General features: G+C 38.4%; 1 protein-coding gene across 1 annotated transcript; it reads right to left on the reverse strand.

Moving 5' to 3' along the window:
* Positions 1–4,823: 4,823 nt before the first annotated feature.
* Positions 4,824–7,098, reverse strand: LOC126722015 (ATP-dependent RNA helicase drs1-like). Its single transcript, XM_050425154.1, has 7 exons — positions 6,903–7,098; positions 6,720–6,807; positions 6,277–6,613; positions 6,058–6,153; positions 5,862–5,966; positions 5,405–5,770; positions 4,824–4,955 (listed from the first exon to the last, which is right to left on the reverse strand). Exons 1-7 carry the CDS (start codon positions 7,051–7,053, stop codon positions 4,824–4,826), a joined length of 1,275 nt encoding a protein of 424 aa, XP_050281111.1. The 5' UTR covers positions 7,054–7,098.
* Positions 7,099–23,926: the final 16,828 nt, after the last annotated feature.

Here is a 23,926-nt window from a genome sequence, read left to right on the forward strand (position 1 = left end):
GATGGGTGTAAAATAATAAAAATGTACCATAAATAAAGAAAAATTTTTACAAAAATGCCCAAAAACAAAGGGGCATTTAACATTGTCTAAAAGTTACACTAAATATACAATAAAATTATCATTCAAAAAAATAAAAAGCTAACTTTAAAAGGCTAGTGCGTCCTAAGGTTTCTCGTCGTTTTTCAAGGAAGGGTCTTGGACGTCCTGAGTAAGAGGGTTTTCAACATTTGGTAGTTCAGTGGACGAGATCAGCGGAGTGACAGGAGGGTCTATAGCAAGTTGAGAAAGGACGACACTATCATCTTTTGGATCCCGCTCTAACTAAGTGGATTCATCAATTTTCTCAAAAATAATGTCACCAACAAGAGTTGATGGTAGGGCATCGTCCATGGTGACCTTGGATAAATCCAAGTGAGGGTAGATGGGCTTAACCTGTTTAAGGCAATCCTCAAACCCGTCACCATAGTAAATGGCGTAGGAATCAATGAATGGCTGTGAATCCTTGAATTCCTTCTTGGCGTCAGCCTTGGCTGTCTCCACCTGCCCAAGAAGGGTCGTCAGCTCTTTTTCTACCATCATCTTAGCTTCTTGCTCCTTCTTCTTCTAATGACCCTCCTCTTCCAGCTTCCCCCTTAGCTCCTTCACCTCCTTATTGAAAGTACGAAGGGCCTCCTTGTACTACTCTTACTCATCAGTCAAGGTCCCGTTACACTTGCACAAACGGGTAATCACCCCTTCTTGGGAGACGCTCCTATCCTACAGCACCTTCATGCGGACTAACGCCTACAAACAGAACAACCGTCAGCTATTGAGCAGTAAATAAATAAAAGGTGAAAATGCACTTTTGGTCCCTACATTTTGGGCCTTGTTACAATTTGGTCCCTAAATTGATTTAGGTCCTAGGACAGTCCCTGATTTTCAAAAATCATTTTTAAAATAGTCCCTACCATCAACCCAGTGACAGAAAATGCTGAGGTGGCAAACGGCGTGCCCTACTTGCTGACATGGCACTGACGTGGATAATAAAATATTATTAAAAAAACTTATTTGGCATTTTTTAAATGCCATGTCAAATTTAAATTAATAAAAAATTAAAACAAAAATCCAGGTCAGAAATTTTAAAATAAATAAATAAACATTAATTTAATTAAATTAAGAAAAAAAAAAGTTTTTTCAGTTTAAAATTTTGAGTTTAAAAAATGGGTTTGTTTTTCATTATTTTTCGGAAGAACATTGTTCTTCTTCTTCCCCAGGACATGAACTTCATGCTTCATGTTCTTCCCCAAATCAAACCCAATAAATCCAAAATTCAAACCCATAAACATCCGGTAAATCGAACCTAATAAATCCAAGAAATCAAACTCATAAACCACCCAATAAATCTAAGAAATCAAACCCATAAACATCCAGTAAATCAAACCCAATAAATCCAAGAAATCAAACCCATAAACCTCTAGTAAATCAAACCCAATAAATCCAAGAAATAAATATACAAATCCACATCAGAAAGAAAAAAAAAAAAAAAAAAAAAAAAAAAACAAAACCAAACTCACCGAGACAACTCCATCTCCGAAACACAAACATGGCCACACCGATCTCCATGGCCACACCAATCTCCACCTCCACTACCGACCACCCACCCCTATAGAAACCCAGAAAAAAGCAGCTGTATCTTCGGCTCAACAACCACCCTTGCTACTTCACCACCACCTCCTGCTCCAGCCGTATCTCTATCCTCTCCCAACCCATACACCAAACCCAACCCAACAAAAAATCCAAAGGCGGCTCCTGGCTCTTCGTCTCCCACGACCCGACCGATCCTGACTCGGTCATCTCCCTCCTCTTCCTTGACTCACCAACTCGCTCCGAACCCGAGTCCGAACTCGTCCTCCGCTTCGAACCGCTCATCATTTCCGTGGAGTGCAAAGACCTCGCCTCAACTCAGTCGCTGGTCTCCACAGCGAGGTCGGCTGAGTTCAGAGATTCGGGCATAACCAACGCGAACAACAAGCGCGTGATCGTCACGATCCGCTGCTCGATCCGGCTGGAGGTTCCATTGGGGACCACCAAGTCCGTCATGGTCTTGCCGGAGTTCATTCTCACATCGTCTGCGTGGCCAACGAGAAAATGGAAGAGACAGAGAAAGAGAATGGAAAAGACAGAGAAAGAGAGGATCTGAAAAAAAAAAGAAAAAAAAAACAGACAGAGAGAATTGAAAAAGTTTTATCTTTTTTTGTTTTTGATTTTGAATTTTTTCAGTTTAATTTTTTAAAATTATTTTTATTTTTTTATTAATTAAAATGCTGACTTGTCATTAAAACGCTGACATGGATGCTAACGTGGTATTTTTAATAATATTTTAATATCCATGTCAGCGTCATGTCAGCAAGTAGGACACGCCATTTGCCACCTCAGCATTTTCTGTCACTGGGTTGACGGTAGGGACTATTTTAAAAAAGATTTTTGAAAATCAGAGACTGACCTAGGACCTAAATCAATTTAGGGACCAAATTGTAACAAGGCCCAAAATGTAGGGACCAAAAGTGCATTTTCACCTAAATAAAAAAGAAAGGAAAAAAGAAAGAAACGTACCTGGGCAAGGTCAAAAGGCCTGACGCCCCTAGCTCCTCCGTCATTTGTCAGCGCAAGGATCCACGTCCTTATCCTTGATGATTGACTCAATCACCTCAACGATGTAGTCCTTGTGAGTAAGAAGACGATGATCAGGCCCCTGAGTGACGGGGCCTGACGTCGTCATTAATCCCTTGCTTGCTCCATAGCTTGGCTTGGAAGGCGACAGCTTCTTAGGGAGCTTATCCCCAGGGGTGACAGACACTTTCTTGGGAGGATGGTCATCCTTCCCATCAACCTTCCTCTTTGGCATCCCTTTTCCTACGACCTTGGGGGCTGACGAGGATGCCCCCTCCTTCCTCTTCGCCTTATTTTCTTCCTCTTTCCTGTGCACAGCGGCTGCCCTCACTTGCGCCCTCTGTCTGGCTGCCTCCATTTCTGCAAAGGAAAAGTGATGAAAGTTAGACCAAGGGACGACCAAAAAGAAAAAACGACGGAAAGAAATAAGCAACTTACGCCAATAAGAGTAAGTATTTAATCTACGAGCTATAGGTGTCATCTCCGGACCACCATTATATGGTGTAGCGTATCAAGGGTGATCAAATCCCTTCACTTCCATTGCTCAAATAGGATTTCAAGAACCCGACGAATAAAGGCCTCCTGCTCATCAGTTATGTTCGGACGACCACTGGCTGAAAAAGGAAAACAACGACTTTAAAACACTTAATAAATAAATGAAAAAAGTTAAAAGTAAAAACTGACGGTGCTAAACCTGAATCTTTGACAATACCCCAAGTATTGTCAAAACCATGGGGCATTGTAGCCCACTCTTCTGGACGGCATACTTAATCCGACCCCTGAACAAAGAAGTATCTACCCTTCTAATTCCTGTTAGAGTCGGGCATGTCTGACACAAGCCTTAACCCTTTCTTCCATGCGCCTTAACCCTTTCTTCCACGCAGCAAAGTGGTATATTCCTTGGGACAAGATGATGTGCTGAGGTCTGTAGCAACAAAAGAACTCGTCCAACTACAATTAATGGTTCCCACCACTCAGATGACCCCACAAAATCTCAATCCCTATGAAGATCCTCCAAGCGTTTAAAGCGATCTGGCTGACGAACAACCCAAGAAAATCATCCAACTGATGGTGCAACGCTATCAGTGGCAACCTTAGTCCTGTTGCAAACATGGCATCTTACATGCTGACGTCCGCAGTCTTCCCTGAGTAGGACTTCTCAAATTTTCTAGGGAGACAGATTGGGATATGGTCAGGTATTTGTTAACGATTCCTCATATTTTAAAGATGTTGGCCATCATCGTCAGCAAGAAGTCATTGATAGTCCAATTATTGAGGAGGATAAATGGACGGGTATGCCTATCCCCAGGGCTTCCTGAACTTCCACCTTCGAGGGTTCCTTCATCAGCTTCACCCTCATCCTTGTTATCCTCTCCCTCCTCTCCTCCTTCATCACCTTCATCCTTTACCACATCTATCTCATCTTCCTCATTTTCCTCTCCAACATAACTTTCCACTTCCTCGTCAGGAGAATGGGCTGACGTTTCCCTCTCTGATGACTAGGAAAGGCCCTCGTCGGGCTCATGACCTATTTGGAAGACCTCATTGTAGCCCACTCCTTCACAGACTGACGACTGCTCACTCGTCACTTCTCTAGACATCTATTTATCTACAAGCAATGGAGGTATTCTAAGAACCTAAGTTGATGGCCTCTCTAAAAGAGTTAAACGATTAACTAGAAAAACAAAGATCAAATATAGGATGAAATAAAAGAAAAGGTGACTTAACAAGTTAGTAGACGATTCCTTGAGAGGTGACAGTCTCAACAAAAGGATGACAACGAAGGCAATGAGATCAGCAAGATGACGTGAGCAAAGTTCTCGAAGTGACGAGCTCTCTCTCTGAAGATTGTAAGGGTCCTTTTTGGACAATACCCAGGCCCAAGTAGAAACAAGGATCCTGGGCCCTTTAATAAGGATCCTGGGCCCTTTACTTGTTGTTTTGGTAGACTGGGCTTGGTTCACCGCAGCTAAATAGGGGCTGATTATGAACCAAGTTGTGCGCAAGTCACATAAATCTCCTCAAGGCAAAATGCGATTCCTCCTAATTAGTACATAATGCAATAGAAAAAAATATTAAAACATCTATAAAATAGAATAAAATTTTTTAATTAAAACGTCTAAATGAAAGCTATAATATCCTTCACCAAACTTGAAAACATAAATATTGGAAGATCAATCATCATCTGAGTCAGTATTCTCCTTCTGAGAGCCATCGGAGTCATCTTCTTCCTCACAGTCATCTTCCTCCTCAGAGTCATCTTCTGTATTTTCGTCCACATTTTGATTTCCTTCTCCAGCATTGGTCTATAATATTTTGATTAAACTAAATAAGTATAAAAAAAAATTATTACTATGCAAATTATATTTACAATACATAGTAAAGATATTGAAACGTATTAATTTAACAACATCAACAACAATCCCCACAATGAATAACAATGGTATTATCAACATCAAAGAATACAAGATCCTTACTAACAAGAACCTTGTAGTTCTCTTGTGAATGAGAACTTCAAAGAATAAATTTGCCACCAATAGTCACATTAATAACATTTTCATAACAAACACTACAAATCATGTACTTTGCATGGATAGGTAAAGATATACTAATTTAAATAAAAAATTTTTAATCTAAATTTAGCGATCCAAATAATTGAAATCCATAATGAGCAACTTTACAACTTATTTCAACAACCTCAAGAAAATAGCAAAAAATATTAATGTTGATTATACTGAAAAATATATAAATATACCTGTGTAGTAGGTTCTTGCATAGAATTAAAGCCCATCTTTTCCAAAGCAAACCTTATCATACTAGGCATTTCCTCTTTCAATTGATTGATTTTTCCCTGCAATTTCATTTTCTCAGCAGAATTTTTATCCTCTGATTCTTTAAAACGAAGCTCAAAATCCTCCTTTTCTTTTAAGCGATCCACTTGACATCGCTTACTACACTGGCTAGATGAACTTGGGCCATACACATCTCTAGGCTTGACACCAGCACCCATGCCAAGCACACGACCACGAGTAGGAGGTCCAGTCACTTCAAAGAATATTTGACTATCATTAACAATCTCACCTTGAGATGCAACCTCTGATTTCCTTGCATCCATTTTTTCCTAAAACAAGATTTATTCCGTTATTAGATATATACAAACTTTAAATTCAAAAAGACATTTAAAAATAATAATAGTTATAATAATAACTTACATATAATTTTTGTGCTTTTTCACTAGCAAAAGTAACACCATCCTTTTTCATATGCATCGACCTGAAACATTCGATTGGACTTGGTTCACATCCATTCTTCTCCTCCTATGACCATTTTAAAAGGAAAATCATAAGATAAATCAATTCAATATACGAACTAATGTTATAGAAATTTAACATGGCAATTTTATCATACCAATTCTTTTCTACGCTTAGCCATTGGTACAGAACCTGTAGTCGCAATGATAGCTTGATTTTCTATGCAATTTCTTTTGTTTCTATCACTCTTTTCCTGGTTACATGAAAAAAAATACACTAAATGAGTTAATTATCAAACATGTGCTTCTAAGAAAGATTTTACAAAAAAAAAAATTATTAAAAAAAAAACTGTTAATAAAGTTCATTTTATAATCACTTGCCACTTGCCATTATTCCATTTGTTGCACATCTCTTTCCAAATAGTTGGAGTTACATCATCATGGGGATGCTTGTACCATTCTTTTTGAGGAATTTTATTTGTTACACAGTGTTTCCTAAGGTGCCACATCCAATCAGGATAGTGTCGTTTGACATGCTCATCAAATACCTCCCTCTCAAGAACTAAGTCATTTGTCTCAAATTTTGCTTCTTTGTATAACTCATAAAGCATATTCAGTTGTTCTTTAGGGTATTCTGAAAAAGTTGTCCATGGCCTAGTAATGTTTTGGTGGAACTTAATAGTAATCTCTTGGGGTATTTTCTTTTCTATGAATCTAATAAAATGAAAGAAACACAAAGCATGTAAAATATTACATATAAATGAAATGTAAGCACTAAAAAATAAATGATTAAAGTAACCAAAAAATAGGGAAAAAAGACCTTCTGTCATGTATCTCACACTTGCGGTTATGACCTGGATAAACACCCTTAGCCTTTCCCCGACCTCTTTTCTTTTGTACAGTAGATCCTACCAATAATGGAATAAGTAAAAATAAATAAATAAGCTATAAGCATAAAATTGATATATTAGCATATAAACTTTAGGAAAATATTAAGTATTACCTTCGCTGCCCCCATTAATCACACTATTAGAAGAAGCAAGTGCTTCATTAGTTGGTGACTCAGATGATGAAGGTGTAACTTGTGATTGACTACCACTATCACCTTTATCTCTTGCTTGTTTTATAGCTCGCTTCTTACTTTTCTTTGCCATTTCACCTGTAACGTAGTTAAAAAGAAAGCCACATCATTGATAAGTTGTAATTATTTAATCAACAAAAACATAATTAAAACCAAGGACCATATTAGAAATATCAATATAAAGATTAAAAAAAATGTGATAGATTAACTTATTATAAAAGTTAAAAACCAAAAAATTAACTTAACAACACCACCTCTAAATTTATTGTAAACTAACTAACATGAAAAGCTTAATCAAATTTTAGAGATCCACTAATTTAATTAAATAATTATATATAAATAACATGTATAGCTTCAACAGATTGCTAAAGTTTAGCCAAAAAAGAAAAAAACTAAAGTTACTTTTTACAGTACTCCTTATATTATTATATATCTATAAGACAAATATTATCATTATAATACTATTATTATAGGGTCACAGCTTTAACAAAACAAATGCTTAAATTATTGAAAAGTGCTCAATAAGAGATTCTAGTCTCCTTGCAAATTTACAGACAATGAAATAGTCAACGGTACACTAATCAATATTATATTATTATATATCCACATCAAACACCAACCATTCATTCAAATATATTTTTTTAATCAAAATAAATTTCAGCCATTCATTCTACCCAACCATCCACTATCACTATATCTCTATTGAGGTGATTCATTTAACCGGTACGCAGTATAACTTTAACTTTACCAAAAACTAAAGTGCAGACAAAGAGAGTGAGATAGAGTAAGTGATACCAGTGGCTCAACAAGACGATTGGATTCTGGCAAGTATGGAGAACGATGGTGTAGAGACAAGCAAAGATACTGACGACGCAAGAGAGTAACAAGACAGAGTTGCGTTTCTTTTTTTTTTTTTTTTTTATGTTTCTGTTTTTTGGTTTTTGTAATGAGAATTAGGGATTTGTTGAGGAAGACAAATTTGGGCTTTTTTTTTTGTTTTGTTTTGTAATTAAGGATATGTTTACCTAAAAGGAATTTTATATATTTTTTGGGTTTTTAAAATTTTTATTTTTTGTTGAGAAGATGGGTTTGTTAACATTGTTGTACCAACTTTATTTTATTTTTTGAATTTTTTTTCAACAAATTTATAAGGGTCAATTATAAAATTTTAAAGTATAAATTAAATTTTTTTTGGATGATCTAAATTTTAAATTTTTTGCTGCCAAATTCTAAATTTTGAGAGAGGTGGGGGTAGGAGGGAAGGGGTGGCGGTAAAGAAAATTTTAACCTATGTTGCAATTTTATTCCATCTCAAATAGGAAGTTTCAAAAGTCAGGGAAATACATCCTCAATATTGCATAGGTGGATTTTTTTGTACGAAAATATAACCTCAATATTAAAAAAAAAAAAAATTGTGTATTTTATTTGGCAAAACAACCCCAGGAAAAAAACATTTTTCACTTGAAATCTCATTAACCAATTTTTTTTTAATTAATATTAAAAATGTTGTATGCTAAGACCTATGAAGTAGCTCTAGTATGGACGTGTAAAGAAAAATCTTAGAATAGCAGTATAAGAATCATTGTCATTTTAAATGAAAGGATAAATATGTGCCATGTTTAACTAAATATCGTTTTTTTTTTGGTTAAATGTATAACTAAATAGCGATTGATCAGTCAAAACCGCATTTTTAAAATATTCTTAAAAAAAATTTATTTAAAGAGTATTTAAAATATTCTTCCAATCCAAAGGACAAATTTTGGAATTGAGTCTAGAGCATTTTTGGACATATGTTGTTGTACCAACATATCAAGAAATTTTGATTGGTTACTTTCTTCTAATCCAACCATTCGATTGAGCTCATAATTCATCAAAACCAATATTTTATCCTACTATTTCAATCCAATGGTCAAATTTGACTTTTGACTTTGGCATTTTAAAACTTGACACAGATAAAGGCATGAAAACCAAAAAAAACCTTAAAACACTGGCCAATATTCAAAACCCACTTAAAACCTCCTTGATCAACCTAATTTTATCAAATTCAGTGGACTTGGAGCTGACTTTGAATTTAACAAAAGATTGACCAAGTCTAATAGACTTTAACAAAGTTTCATAAGATTTGATTACTCTGTTCTCACAATCTAACTGTTGGATTGTCACTGTAATTTACAAAATCAAATATTTCACCGCATTCTACCAATCCAACGGTCAAATTTTGGATCTCCATCTAGTTGCATGATGGACATGTGTCGTTGTACCCACCCACTAAAAAACTTTGATGAACCCTATTAACACAATCTGACCATCCAAAATGGCTGAAATACACCATTAACCCCATTGACACAATCCCCACTCTTTCAATATAATTGTCAAACTTTGAATATGAGTTTGGCACATGATGGATGCATGTCGTTATCTCATATATCGATAAAAACTACCAAATTAATAACCAATAATAACTACTAAAAAAAATTAAGTATTTTATTTGGCAAAACCACCCCATTTGACGGGAAAAAAAAATTTCCACTTGACATCCCATTAACATTTTCTTGGTGAGTGGGTCATGTTCTCCTCATCCAACCGTTTGATTGAGCTCAAAATTTGTCAAAACCAATATTTTTTCATATTCTTTCAAACCAATAGTCAAATTTTAAATCTAGTTATGACACAAGATGGCTTAGCAAGGCAATTGGATTCTGGCAAGTATGGAGAACGATGGTGTAGAGATAAGCAAAGATACTGACGGCACAAGAGAGTAACTATAAGACAGTGTTGTGTTTTTTATTTTTTGGTTTTTTGGTTTTTGTACTGAAAATTAGGGATTTGTTGAGGAAGACAGATTTGGGCTTTTTTTGTTTTGTTTTGTGATTAGGGATAGGTTTACTTGAAAGGAATTTCCTATATTTTTTGGGTTTTTTAACCCCCTTTTTTTTTTTTTTGAGAAGATGGGTTTTTTCCCATTGTTGTACTAACTTTGTTTTCTTTTTTGAATTTTTTTTGACAAATTTATAAGGGTCAATTATAAAATTTTAAAGTAAAAATTAATTTTTTTTTGGATGATCTGAATTTTAAATTTTTTGTTGCCAAATTCTAAATTTTGAGTGGGGATGAGGGTAGGAGGGAAGGGGTGGCGGTAAAGGAAAAAAAAATTTGCTGCCAAATTATAAAGTATATATTATTTCTTTTAAAGCAAATTAACTATTTATGACAGTTAGCATGTTTGTCGTAAATACAAACTCAATTAGATAAAAAAAAAAAAATTGCGATGGATAAATGTTGTCACTAATGTGAAAAGTAAGGAGCAATTTTCCCTCCAAAATATTTTAACATTTTCGATGGCTTCCTATCTGTCACTAATACCTTTTTTATATTTACGATGGAATCATATTTGTCGCAAATAATAACACCATAAAAAATATATATTTTGCATTTTCGATGCACAAAGGCCATCACAAGTGTTAATAGTGTCGATGGTGTTTCTTCTGTCGTTGTAAATAATACCCTCTTTTATATTTACGATGGAAGATGGTTTGTCGCAAATACTAATACCATAAAAAATATATATTTTGTATTTTTGATGTACCAAAGCCGTCGCAAGTGTTAATAGTTTCGACGGTTTTTGTTTAGTCGTCATAAATAATACCTTATTAGCGACAAATATTTTTATGCCGTCGTAAAAGGTAAGGCGGGAACATTTCCCTCCACAAAAAAAAATCACATTTTCGACAAAAATAATAAGCATTTTCGACAGACTTATTTTGCCGTCACAAATGTGTTGATATTTGACGAGTCATTGTCGATGGAAGAAACTTGCCGTCGAAAAAGCTAGTTTTTACGATGGCTTTTTGTAATCGTCGAAAAAGTTTCGTCGCAAATAGCAATGTTTTTTGTAGTGTATAAGCAATAAAATACCATTATAAGTGTTTTAGTGTTATAAAATGACTCTTTACTCTTTCGAAACAAGTAAAATAATTATTCATAATATTCACAGTGAGAAGGAGATTAAAATATAATATTTAAGGCTTATCTTTTATTGTGTAAACATTTAAAAAAAAATACCTTCACTTGGTACCCCGGGCGTACTGTTGTGATATCCCAAGCGTATTGTCGTGGTTTCTAAGGGTACTAGGCCTGTAAGAACCCAGAATGCTGATTCTCTGGACTACACGATCTTTCTCCATGCTTATTATGCAATGGAGTTTTGTCATTTCCCTTATCTCTATAGGTCCTACATAAGAACACCCTATACAATACACATATCTTCAAATAATTGTTAGTTTCTTAGATTAGGATATACATTTTAATACATATACATATATGTAAATGAATTTCATGAGAATGATTTAGCCACAAGGATCCTGGCCCCAATTCTCACAGACTTAGTGCTTTTGCACAAGACTTATGGGATTTGGAACTCAAGTCCAAGTGGTTTTGCTTGGGCATTGCCTTCCAAGATAGTTAGGTGAGAAGGATTTTTGTGGGAGAGAGTGATATCTGATGTGTGCATATTTTGGCATATGTTTCTTTAGAGGCTAAGTGTGTCCAAGGCCCAAGTTGAAGTGAGGACCCCAGTAAAAAGACTCTGCTTTTGGCTGAGTAAAAGGAAAACTAGCAAGCTAGAATATATGTATTGAACAGCAAGAAAAAAGCAAAAGGAAAACAATGTAATAAAGAAACACACAAAATAACTGTTAAGGATCCTCCAATCACTATGAAATATTTCATTATTTTTCTTAATTGTGGATTACAATGTGCTCACTAAGATGTATTACAAGGTCCAAATAAGCTCAAAAATTGCAGACTTAGATGGCTATCTAAGTCTCTAAGACTTGTAAAGTTTGAATCCCTTTGAATCCAAGTATGTTCTATAGTGGCTGTTTCTAGGATACCGGGCCCTGTTTTCTACTTTCTTTGAGTTTTTGACAGAGTTTTCTCAACGATTCTTGTTCTGATTCCCTATTACTGAATCCCCCTTCCAATGTTGGCTCCCTTCCCCTTTTATAGTGTCATTTTAGGGTTCAGGGTACCACTAATTCTCCCCCATTGGCTTCCTGGGTACCAACACCCCTGTTGTGCCAGCCATTCTGATAGCTGATTCTTTCTCTGTTTCTCATAATTTTCATCTTTTAGTTGTGTTTTCCTAAAAGCCACTTGCTGACTTTCCATTCTGGGGTGTCCTTGGAAAGCTAAACTTCACCCTCTCTTCTTTCAAGGCTTTTTACCTTTTAGACTCAGCTTTTTTGGCTGTCCTTGCTGTCATTTTCCCAAGTAAGCAAAATCCATTTTTACTGGGTTGTAAGTTTTCCCAGCCACTTCCCCTTATAGTTCTTCATTCTAGGTTTCCCGAGGTACTGGCCTTTTGTTCATGAATTGTCACTCTCCAAGCTTTCTGGTTCTTTGCTGCACCATTGGGTGCTTGAGAAGGACATATCTGTTTTTCGTTTTTTGTATTTTGGGGTACCCCTTTTAAGCTGTCTCAATCCCACGTTAGTTATGCTGCACATCCCGAGGATCCCAAGCCTCTAGTAGCCTCTGAGTATCCCGACCCAGTTCTTTCACTGGATTTTGCTGGATTTTTTAATGGCCTTTTTGCTGGAAATCTGAACATACATAGGGCCTTGATGTTGATTCTTCTTGCTGCACAAATTGGGTCTTTTTTACTTTTCATGGAATGAGCTTTCTTGTGAAATTTTGGACCTTAACAAAGATCAACGATGATGAAATAGGAGAAAATGAGGAAGGAAGTGATATGTATATAGGGCGAAAAGGCACGGAAGACGAAGCGACAGCCTCGTCTAGAAACGAGGCCAACCCACTTAAGCCACATGTCCGAGCATGTAATAAAGGCTGCTCGAGGAATCACCTATAAATGCCATCTCTTTTTTGGATAAATGAAAATAATAATAATAATAATAATAAATTACAAATTGAACTCCATAACCCGTTGGCTGAAGCCAACGGGGCTATGGAGTAGGGGGCAAATGATAAGAGTAATTTTGTCTTGTTAATAAACTCATCCATATTAGGCAAAGGCGACGGTCCTAATGAACTCGTTAGCCTCACTTGCACGTTCACAGCCCAACAATGACAGGATAAAGTCGACAGTTCCACCTCAAAGCTGATGGTTGCACCTTGAAGTCAACAAACATTTGAACGAGACAACTAGAGTACATAGACGGGATAAGAAGTTGATGGAAGAAAGGTGAAAGGAATAAGCAAATCTTTAACAAGTTTGACATGGCCTTACTTGACCTCCACGCATGAGTATATAAGGAAATATCCTATTCCCTATGATTTACCCTAATCAAGGGGAGTCCTACAAGGAAATGATTCCGCAAAATATGTGAATTAAAGAGGATCTCTCCTACAAGGAAACATCTTTTTAACCAAGGAACGGATGTCAACCTTAGGTTACTATAAAAACCCCAAAACCTTCACAAACTAAGGTATGCATAATTTCTCCATCTTTGGCACTCTAGAGTTGCAAAAGCTTTCTAACTTAACCTTCAGAGGGTCTTTGGCTAGTACCACACCGGTACTCTCCTAGAGTCTTATTTGTTTTTGTTTCGCAGGTGTTGTCTCGAGCATGTGAGCACTGTGTGACTTACTGACGATTGTTGGCATCATTAGTATTGATGATTCCTTGGAAATCAGTAGGCTGAAAGTCTCGGGCGCTGATGATCTTAGGACTTGACCCTGAAAAAACAAGTACTAAGTCAGAGGAGACCGGCTAAAAGTCCTCCGATGGTAAAGTCAGTGGATTTCTGATTCCAAGTAAAAAGGGAGTATTCTATGAAAAGTGTCTTAATGAATTACCTTATCATAGGAGAACTCTTATATACTGCTTGCCAGAGGCAGTTACCTTCTCCTACCGTTGTAGAGTTCGGAGGATTCAGAGTTAACTTCCCTAACCACCAAGGAAGTTACGTTTTTCAGGGTCTGACTTTCATAACTGTTGATTGGGGGAGTGGTTTGTAACCTGACAGGAAAACAGGAACAGCTGCAACATGTTCAGGATGAATAAAGCTCGTCCAACTGATGTTGTGGACGGTACCTTGGACGAACAAGCCATATGTCATCACCTTTACCTTAGGACGAGCCATATGTCATCATCATGTCCTTGGGACGGACCATATGGACGAGCTTAGGAGTTGGCATTTTTTATAACACCATCAGTTACCCCCTCATCCACATGGATCGTCTAAAGGATGTGTAGTCATATGGATCGTCTAAAGGATTTGTGTACTTAATGTCTACAGCTGTACGTGCCACGTGTCAAAATTTTACTGATAACTAGTCTCGTCAATTTATTTTTTCGAGGGGTAAGCCACGTGTCATATCCTAGTTGGTTGTGTCATTTCGACTGCCCAAGTCAGCTGTCTATAAATAGTGGAATTCCTTCTCTACCCTTCACATTTCTAAAATTTTTCTTCCCAGACACTTCTCGTCTAGAGCTCCGTCTAAAAGTTCCTTCGTGTTCGTAGCTTCATTCCGTCTTAGAGCCAGGTATTCTTTCCTTTCTCGTCTTTAGGTTTTCCTTCATTTTTCAGAAAAAATGTCTATTTCTTCGTCTAGTAATAGCACAGAAAAAGCTATAGACAAGTACCGTGACTCAACTAGTTATAATAGTTCCAACAATAGCACTAGTCATAGCAGTAGTGGGGGAAGCTCTACAGACGAGGGGTATACTTCTGGTGTCCCCAGTTTTCCTTTAGAAGTTATACAAGAACAAATTAGGAAAGTTTCAGGGTCTCAGGATGGTACTTCGTCCAATGTCCCTCCGTCTAGTCCTTTGGACGAGGCGGAGATCACTGTCTATAGTTGTGCGATAGACATCCCTTCTAAGACGGATGAACAAAGACTAAACAATATTAGGAAGAGGAATCAAATTCCGGATGAGCTTAACCCTAGGTTGCTCGTCTGTGGAGAATGGTGCTGCAACCCCCACTTTAGAATAGGCGTCTTTAAGGCTTATTTTTTGGAGGGTTTAAGGTTACCTTTGAACGCTTTTGCTAGGGAATTGTTAGTTAGGTTAGGTTTAGGAGTATGTCAATTCAATCCTAATGCATGGAGATTAATTGTCTCCATGCAAATTTTATGGAGGGAAGTCTTTGGAGGGGACCGTCCTCTTGCCGTGGACGAGTTCCTCTATTATTACAAACCCTCATAAATACATCAGTCCCTTGGCTTTTATCAATTCATAGTTAGGGGTACAGATTGTAGATTGATCAAGTCTTTGGCCCCATTTGATAGAAATTGGAAGAAGGAATATTTCTTCGTCTCTGGTTTCTGGGCTGGGAATCCTATGGATGTTGGCCAGGACATCTTTGGTCGTTGCACCGGGGATCTAGGGAACCTTCGTCCTGAAGGTAAGTCCCTCCCCTTTTTTCTTCATTTTGTTCTCTTTCTTTCATATTCTAATTTTTTTTACTTGTTTGTTTACAGCTGTTGAACGACCTTCTTTAAGTAAGTTTTATCAAGACTGTGTTCATAGGGCTCGTCTACACGTGGATAGGAGCTTCCATTCCTTGGTCACGCTCAGACGTCTTGCCAAGTGGGGATTAGGTCCTAATCCGTCCGACGAAGCACTTGCACACAAGATCACAATACGAAGAAGTAAGTTTTTTTAAGTTTTTTTTTTTTTTTTTTGAACTTTAGATAAATACTACAATATTTATGTTCTATTTTAGTTATTTTTTTTTAGGAATGGCAACAATGAAAAAAAACAAAGGAAAGGAGATTATGGGTGAGGAGGGTCGTCTTGAGGCCCAACCCCAAACTCGTCCATCGCTTGGGGAGAAAAGGAAATCCCTGTCAAAGAAAATTGATTTGGGAAGTCTTCCCAGCCGACGAGATAGTCGACGAGAGAAGAGGGTTAAGCATGGGTCGTCCCAAGTGGTTAAACCTAAGCTTCCTCAATCCCAGCCTCCCGTGCATATAGTTGATGTTGACTCGTCCACTCCAGTTGAGACTACCCCGTCCAAGGTTTCTCCGCCCAGGACGACTGCACCTGCTTCGTCCTATCTTCCTCCCAGGGTTCCCACAAATATTATTGAAAATGAAGACTTGGCTTGGGAACGTTTTGGAGAAGCTATGAAGGACGAGGACATAACTGCTTGTTATGACATGTCCCTAAAGGATTTTGAGCACTCAGGTGTTTATGATCTTTTTAAGGTGTGTTGACTGTACTTTTTGTCTCATCCTTATTATCCCATAATTTTTCTTCGTCTAATCAGCAAATTTTGGATGTCTTTTTGCAGGGCATGTCAAAATTTATTACAGTGTCCAAGCAAGCCACTGAATTGGATAAGATGAGGATCTTGCTAGAGACAAGAATTCAAGAGATAAGGGACGAATGCAAGAAATAGGCTAAGGTGGCTGCCAAAGCTAAGGAGGAAGTGACGGAGCAGAAAAACTTGATTGGAGAGTTGAGAACCAATGTAGTTGAGAAAGATACTCATCTTGATCAGTTACAGAAAAAGAATGACGAGTTGAGTACTCTTCTCTCCCAGGCAAAAGAAGATGCAGTTGCTAAGTTCAAGGCGTCCAATGAATATACTGATCGTCTAGATGAACACTACGCAGCAGGCTTTGAAGATTTTAGAATGGATGCTATGGAAAACTTCCTTGAAGTGGACTTTAGCTCCATCAAGCTTAAGCTTGCTGCTGCAACTAGCTCTCTTCTTCAGGCCAACTCCGAGGATGTCAATGTGGAGGACGATGCTACCACTCAGCTGACCCAGGACGATCCTAACATTAATGCACTCCCTGCCTAAATCTTTTGATTACCTTTGTATTATTATTATTATTTTATTTTTTTTTTTTGGTCCTTAGTTTTGGGACCTTTTAATGTAACTGAAGTACACTAAGCTCATCCATAGTTTTAGGATGGGCTATCAACACTTGGCTTTACTTTCATAAGGGTGTTTGGACGTTGGTTGTCCGCCCTTGAACAATCTGAATGAATGTTATTTTTCTTTTATCATGATATGAACAGAAGCTTTATTTTTATAAACAATAGATTTCAAGCTTAGCTCGTCCATTGGTCATTAATATTTTTTATTTTCACCAAGTGTAATTTGTTTGTGAGATAATAATTCAGCATTACTCGTCCTTGGACTTAGCTGGTTTTCATCTTTAATGAAGGTTTTCACCTTTAATGAAGATAAGACAACTTTTCACTCGTCCATAAACTGGACTGTTGTAGTAGGCATCTTAATCAATAAGTTAAACACTTGCTTATGCATTTCCTCATCCACGGGTTGAACATGCATTGCGTTTTACCTCGTCCGTTATACGGACGAACATCCTCTGAACTTGCTGTGTTTTGCTCGGGGAAGCTAAGTTTTTTCCTCGTCCTTTACTTGGACGAGCATGCCTTGCTCTACTTTGCTTTGCCCTTAGGAAAGCTTATTGACGTTATATCTCCACGTCCAAAGAATTTGCTTGTCTTGGGCTTTTCAGCCTTCTTATGAATTAATTTGAACAAAAAATAGCATAAAAACTAAGATTCACACAACATTATGCACATGTCATAAATATTGTTCACAAACGAGGCATATACTTAGAAGCAAATGCCTTCTAGGGAGTTTAACAAATCCATAACTTTGTTCATAAACACAACATGAATAATAAAGTAGCAGCATTATTAAACATAAGTAGAACATAAGTAAACAAACAGGCTCCAAGCTCATCCATAGTAACACTCGTCCAGGCTAGCACTTATGCTGATAGTACCTCCTCAGGTGTTCAACATTCCAAGGATGCTCCAATTTTCTCTCGTCCAGGGCTTCCAAGTAGTATGATCCTTGCCTTTTATAGTTGATAACTCTATAGGGTCCTTCCCAATTAGGTCCCAATTTCCCATGAGCCGGGTTCTTGGTTGCCAAAGAAACCTTCTTCAGGACGAGGTCTCCTATGTTAAATCGCCTCAGCTTCACCATTGCATCATACTGCCTAGCCATTAGGTTTTTATACCTTGCCATCCTGTGTTCTGCGTCCGTCCTTACCTCGCCTATTAGATCGAGGTTTAAATGGAGTTGCTCCTCGTTATTCTTGTCTTGATACATCATCACCCTATGGTTGGCCATGTGCACTTCTGCAGGTATGACTGCTTCACTTCCATAGGCTAGCTTGAAAGAAGTTTCCCCTGTAGGGGTTCTCGCCGTCGTTCTGTACGCCCATAGAACACCTCATAGTTCATCTGGCCATACCCCCTTTGCCCCCTTAAGTCGAGTCTTGATGATTTTCAATAAGGATCAGTTAGCAACTTCAGCCTGATCGTTTGCTTGTGGGTGGGCGGGTGAAGAGTAATGATTTTGAATTCCAAAGTGCTCACAGAAGTCTTTAAAAAGTGCATTATCAAACTGTCGTCTGTTGTCAGATATTAGTACTTTGGGCACTCCAAACCTGCACACAATATTTTTCCACACGAAATTTTTAACATTTTGTTGTGTGATATTTGCTAATGGTTCAGCTTCCACCCATTTGGTGAAATAATCAATGCCCATCACTAGAAACTTCATCTACCTCGTGCCCAACGGAAAGGGACCCAAAATGTCTAGTCCCCATTGTGCAAAGGGCCACAGGGCCATCATCGAGGTGAGGTATTCTGATGGTTGCCTGGGGACGTTACTAAACCGTTGGAATTGGTCACAGACCTTGACATATGCCTTAGCATCAGCTTGCATATTTGGCCAATAGTACCTTGCACGGACGACCTTGTGGATGAGTGACCGAGCTCTTGAGTGATTGCCACACGCTCCTTCATAAACTTCTCTCAATACGTAGTTCGCCTCATCCAGAGCCAAGCATCTAAGATAAGGCTGAGAAAAACCTCTTTTGTATAGCACCTCATCCATAAGAACGTACCTAGTCAATCTTACTCTCAGCTTTCTGGCCTCGTCTTTCCCTTCTGGAAGTCGTCCATCTTTCAGGTATGATATAATCGAGGTCATCCAATTTCCTCTACTCTCTACCTGTTATACTTCTGCGATATCTATACTTGGCATATACTGAATCTCATCAAATTCATCCATGGATTCATTTGCTGAGGCTTCTTTCACTATGGTATCAGCTTCCACGTTCTCCTCCCTTAGGATTTGAATGAAGTCAGCTTCCTCAAATCTTTTCATAAGGTGCATCACCCTATTAAGGTACTTCCTCATCCGTTCTTCCTTAGCCTCATATATACCATTCACTTGGCCCATAATCAACTAAGAATCCTCCAAGACGAGTATGGACTTGGCTTTCACAGACTTAGCCAATTCTAGCCCTTTGAGGAGTGCTTCATACTCGACTTCATTATTAGTTGTTTGGTACTGCAAACGAACCTTGTGTTTCAGTTTATCTCCTTCTGGGGATTGTAGAACCACACCAATCCCTCTTACGTGCCGAGTAGACGAACCATCCACATGGACGACCCATCTCTTACTATTTTCTGTCTCATCTAAATCATCATAATTTGGGGTAAACTCCGCAATGAAATCTGCTAGGGTTTGAGCTTTTATGGCATACCTTGGTTGATATCTAATGTCAAACTCACTAAGCTCGACAGCCCATTGGATCAATCATCCTATAGCTTCCAGTCTGTTCATTGCCTTCTTGAGCGGATGATCCGTCATGACATTAATGACATAAGTTTGGAAATAATGCCTTAGCTTCCTGGAAGCTGTTATTAATGCGAAGGCCAATTTCTCCATGTGTGGATATCATCCTTCCACTCCCCTCAATGCCTTACTTGTATAGTACACAGGCCTTTGCACTCTGTCTTCTTCTCTTATCAATGCTGAACTTACGGCATGCGGGGTGACTACCAAGTACAAATACAACTCTTCTCCCAACACGAATAGACTTAGCAAAGAAGCCATGGTGAGATACGCCTTTAGATCTTTGAAAGCTTTCTGACACTCATTGGTCCATTCAAATTTTTTTTTAAGAACCTTTAAAAAATGGCAAACATTTGTCAGTAGCTTTAGAGACAAACCTGTTAAGTGCAGCAACTCGTCCGGTGAGGGACTGGATTTCTTTAGTATTTTGCAGAGGCTTCATGTCCAGTATTGCTTGAATTTTGTCAGGATTCGCTTCAATTCCCCTATGGGAGACCATAAATCCAAGGAATTTCCCTGATGATACTCCAAAAGCACATTTGCTAGGGTTCAACTTCATGTGGTACTGCCTAAGTGTGTCAAATGTTTCTTGCAAGTCATCTAAATGTCTTCCCTCATCCTGACTCTTCACCAACATGTCATCTACATAGACTTCCACATTCCGCCCGATCTGCGGACGAAACATGTGGTTAACCAATCTCTGGTATGTTACCCCCGCGTTCTTTAAACCGAAGGGCATCACCTTATAACAAAACAAGCCTTGACTGGTGACGAAGGATGTCTTCTCTTGGTCTGATTGTATCCAGAGAAAGCATCCATGAAGCTAAGCAACTTGTGGCCCACAGTGGAATCTACCAATTGGTCAATGCGTGGCAACGGGTAACTATCCTTGGGGCAAGCCTTGTTTAGATCAATGAAATCTACACACATTCTTCACTTGCCATTTGCCTTCTTGACCATTACTACATTGGCCAACCAATCCGGATAGTACACTTCTCAAATAAACTTCGCCACAATTAACTTTTGAACTTCGTCTTTGATAGCATTATCTCTCTCAGGGGCAAACACCCTCTTCTTTTGTCGCACTGGCTTGGAGGAAGGACATATATTCAGACGATAGATAATGACACTAGGATCTATACCCGGCATGTCCTCATGACTCCAAGCAAACACATCAATATTTTTCTTCAAGAATTGGATGAGGTCCTTCTTAATCTTCTCTTCTAGATCTGCTCCAACCCTGGTACACCTCTCAGGGTTATTCTCATCCAAGGAAATATCTTCCAACGTTTCCGTGGGCTCTGCTACAACTCTCTTTTCTTCAATATTCATGGTCTAAACTTGTCCATCCATGGCCAGGTAACATTCTCTTGCTGCTAGTTGGTCTCCTTGTACTTGTCCTACTCCGTATTCTGTTGGAAACTTGACCGATAGGTGGTAGGTAGATGTAACAGCCTTCCAACTATTTAAAGTTGGCCTTTCAATTATGGCATTGTAAGAGGATGAACAATCTACCACAAGGAATTTTACATCCTTGAAGATTTGTTGCGAGTATGCCCCCACTACCACTGATAATGAAATAGTGCCCACAGGCTATACCTTCATTCCACCAAAACCTACCAGGGGGGAGTTCACTGGACGGAGCTGGTCTCATCCTAACCTCATCTGCTAAAAAGCTGGATAATATAAAATGTCTGCTGAGCTTCCGTTGTCCACTAGCACTCTTCTAGTTATGTAGTCAGTAATAAGCAAGGTGATGACGATAGCATCATCATGAGGGTGGTGAATTCTCTCGGCGTCTTCGTCCGTAAAAGTGATTGCTTGCTCGTCCGTGGACCTTGCCCTTGGTGATCGTCCAGAAAGTTGGACGCTCTGCACTACCTTCAGATATGCTTTCTTTGACTTGGACGACTGGCTTGTCGAACTTCCTTCTATGATAATTCTTATTTCTCCGAGCGGTGGTCGTGATGATTCTTTTATCTTCCCTTTCAATTTCTCGTCCTTATGGTCTCGTCCAAGGAAATTCCTCAACTTCCCTTGCCTTATGAGATTCTCAATTTGCTACTTTAAATCAAAACACTCGTCTGTATCATGCCCATGATCTTTATGGAAGCGACAATACTTATTCCTATTGCGCTTATTAGGATCTCCCTTCATTTTTTCCTGCCACTTCAAGGAAGGATCATCCTTAATTTGCATAAGAACCTGCTCAAGTGGCATGTTCAAAGGGTTATATTGTTGACTCCATGCTAAAGAGCCAGGCTTCTTATTATCTCGGTCTTTCTTTTCTTCTGTCCGTCCCTTCTTTGGATGAGAGCCTTACTTGGACTGACGAGTAGGGTTTGCTTCTATTCTCTCAAACCTCTTCCTCTTCTTAGCAATGATCGCGTCTTCTGCATTCATAAAATTTTGGGCTGAATGGACGAGTTCAGCCATGGACTAAGGCTCTTTTTCATAGAGTTTATGTATGAATAAGTCAGAATTAACCCCATTATGGAAGGCCGCCAACAAAATCTTGTCATCTACCTCTTCCACGCTCAGGGCTTCTCTGTTGAAACGAGTGATGAATGACCGCAGGCTCTCATTCTCTCCTTGTTCTATGGTTAACAAGCTGGACGAGGAACGCTTGTGTCTCTGTCCCCCAATGAAGTTATTAACAAACAACTTGCTCAATTCTTCAAAAGAACTTATCGAATTCGGGGGTATTTTACTGAACCAAACTCGTGCCGAACCTTTAAGGGTGGTAGGGAAGCTCTACACATGATTTCATCAGGGACCTCTTGAAGGTACATTGTAGTCTTAAAAGTAGCAATGTGATTAAACGGGTCACGCGTTCCATCACACGAATCCAGAGAAGGCAACTTGAACTTTGGTGGTAGAGGGTGACTGTTGATGGAAGCCGTAAAGGGGGAATCAGTTCTGTGGACCAAATCTTCTACAGGATTCGCCCTTCTCATATTCTCTTTCATTTCTTCCATGACTTTCTTCATTTGGTCCATCTCCTCTTTCAAGTGTGGCACCGTTCGTGAAGTGGTACCTCTTAACTGACTTCCAATTTCAACGTTTTCTCTATCATATTGACTCTGTGTTTGTCCTCCTCCTTCATGCTCTTCATGTGTCTGCCTTCTCAGATTAATCTCCCTTCTTAATTCTTGGTTTTGGCGAGTTAACTCCGCCATTGCAGCCGCCATAGATTGCATATGTTGGACAGATGATGTCTGCATAACCGGTGCAGATTGGCGATCGCGATGAAGGTTGCTTGAAGCGTCTCTGCTTCCCTAATGGCTTGGGCTAGTAGCCTTCGATCTGGTCCGAACCATTCAACCTTTTGTCATGGAAAAGAAAACTGCAAAACAATCTCTTTCCCACAGACAACGCCAACTGATGATTCCTTGGAAATCAGTAGGTTGAAAGTCTTGAGCGTTGATGATCTTAGGGCTTGACCTTGAAAAAACAAGTACTAAGTCAAAGGAGACTAGTGGAGATTGGCCAAAAGTCCTCTGATGGTAAAGTCAGTAAATTTGTGAATCCAAATAAAAAGGGAGTATTCTGTGAAAAGTGTCTGAATGAATTACCTTCTCGTAGAACTCTTATATACTGCTTGCCAGAGGCAGTTACCTTCTCCTACCATTGTAGAGTTCGGAGGATTCAGAGTTAACTTCCCTAACCACCAAGGAAGTTACGTTTTCAGGGTTTGACTTTCATAACTGTTGATTGGGGGAGTGGTTTGTAACCTAACAGGAAAACAGGAACAGCTGCAACATGTTTAGGACGAATGAAGCTTGTCCAACTGATGTTGTGGACAATACCTTGGACGAACAAGCCATATGTCATCACCTTTACCTTGGGACAAGCCATATGTCATCATCATGTCCTTGGGACGGACCATATGGATGAGCTTAGGAGTTGGCATTTTTTATTACACCATCAAGTACGTTTTTTTTTTTTTTTTTTTTTTTTTTCATTTGGGTTTTTGTAATTCTTGTCCAATATGCATGTTTAATTATTTTTTTTCTTGGTTAGTGACACTATGCACTATAAATTTGGTTTGCAATTGTGGATTACTTTGTGGGTTTTGTTTTTTAGAGAGAGATTTAACAAAGCAATGAACTATATTGCTCTGCTATATTAATTCTTGGGTATGATACTATGGTCTTCCTCATTGTTGTGCCATTAGCTTAGAAGATAATTTACTTTCTTGGTGTTATTTATCTGTTCTTTAAAGTGCACTCCACATGCTTGATGAAATGTCTGAATTGAATTTTATGGGTAATTTAAATGGGTTGGATAAAGTTCTTGCATTGGGTTCAGCTTCTATCTATAGATAGTCATTTG

Source organism: Quercus robur, chromosome 4 (assembly GCF_932294415.1).
Source record: "Quercus robur chromosome 4, dhQueRobu3.1, whole genome shotgun sequence".
NCBI lineage: Eukaryota > Viridiplantae > Streptophyta > Magnoliopsida > Fagales > Fagaceae > Quercus > Quercus robur.

Bases quoted from the DNA above. Each gene is read 5' to 3' on its own strand.
- LOC126722015 (XM_050425154.1), bottom strand. From the start codon at position 7,053: ATGGCAAAGAAAAGTAAGAAGCGAGCTATAAAACAAGCAAGAGATAAA. The intron at 6,808-6,902 runs GTAATACTTAAT...CATTATTGGTAG, and splicing joins GATTAATGGGGGCAGCGAAG to GATCTACTGTACAAAAGAAA. The intron at 4,956-5,404 runs GTATATTTATAT...AAAATATTATAG, and splicing joins TGCAAGAACCTACTACACAG to ACCAATGCTGGAGAAGGAAA.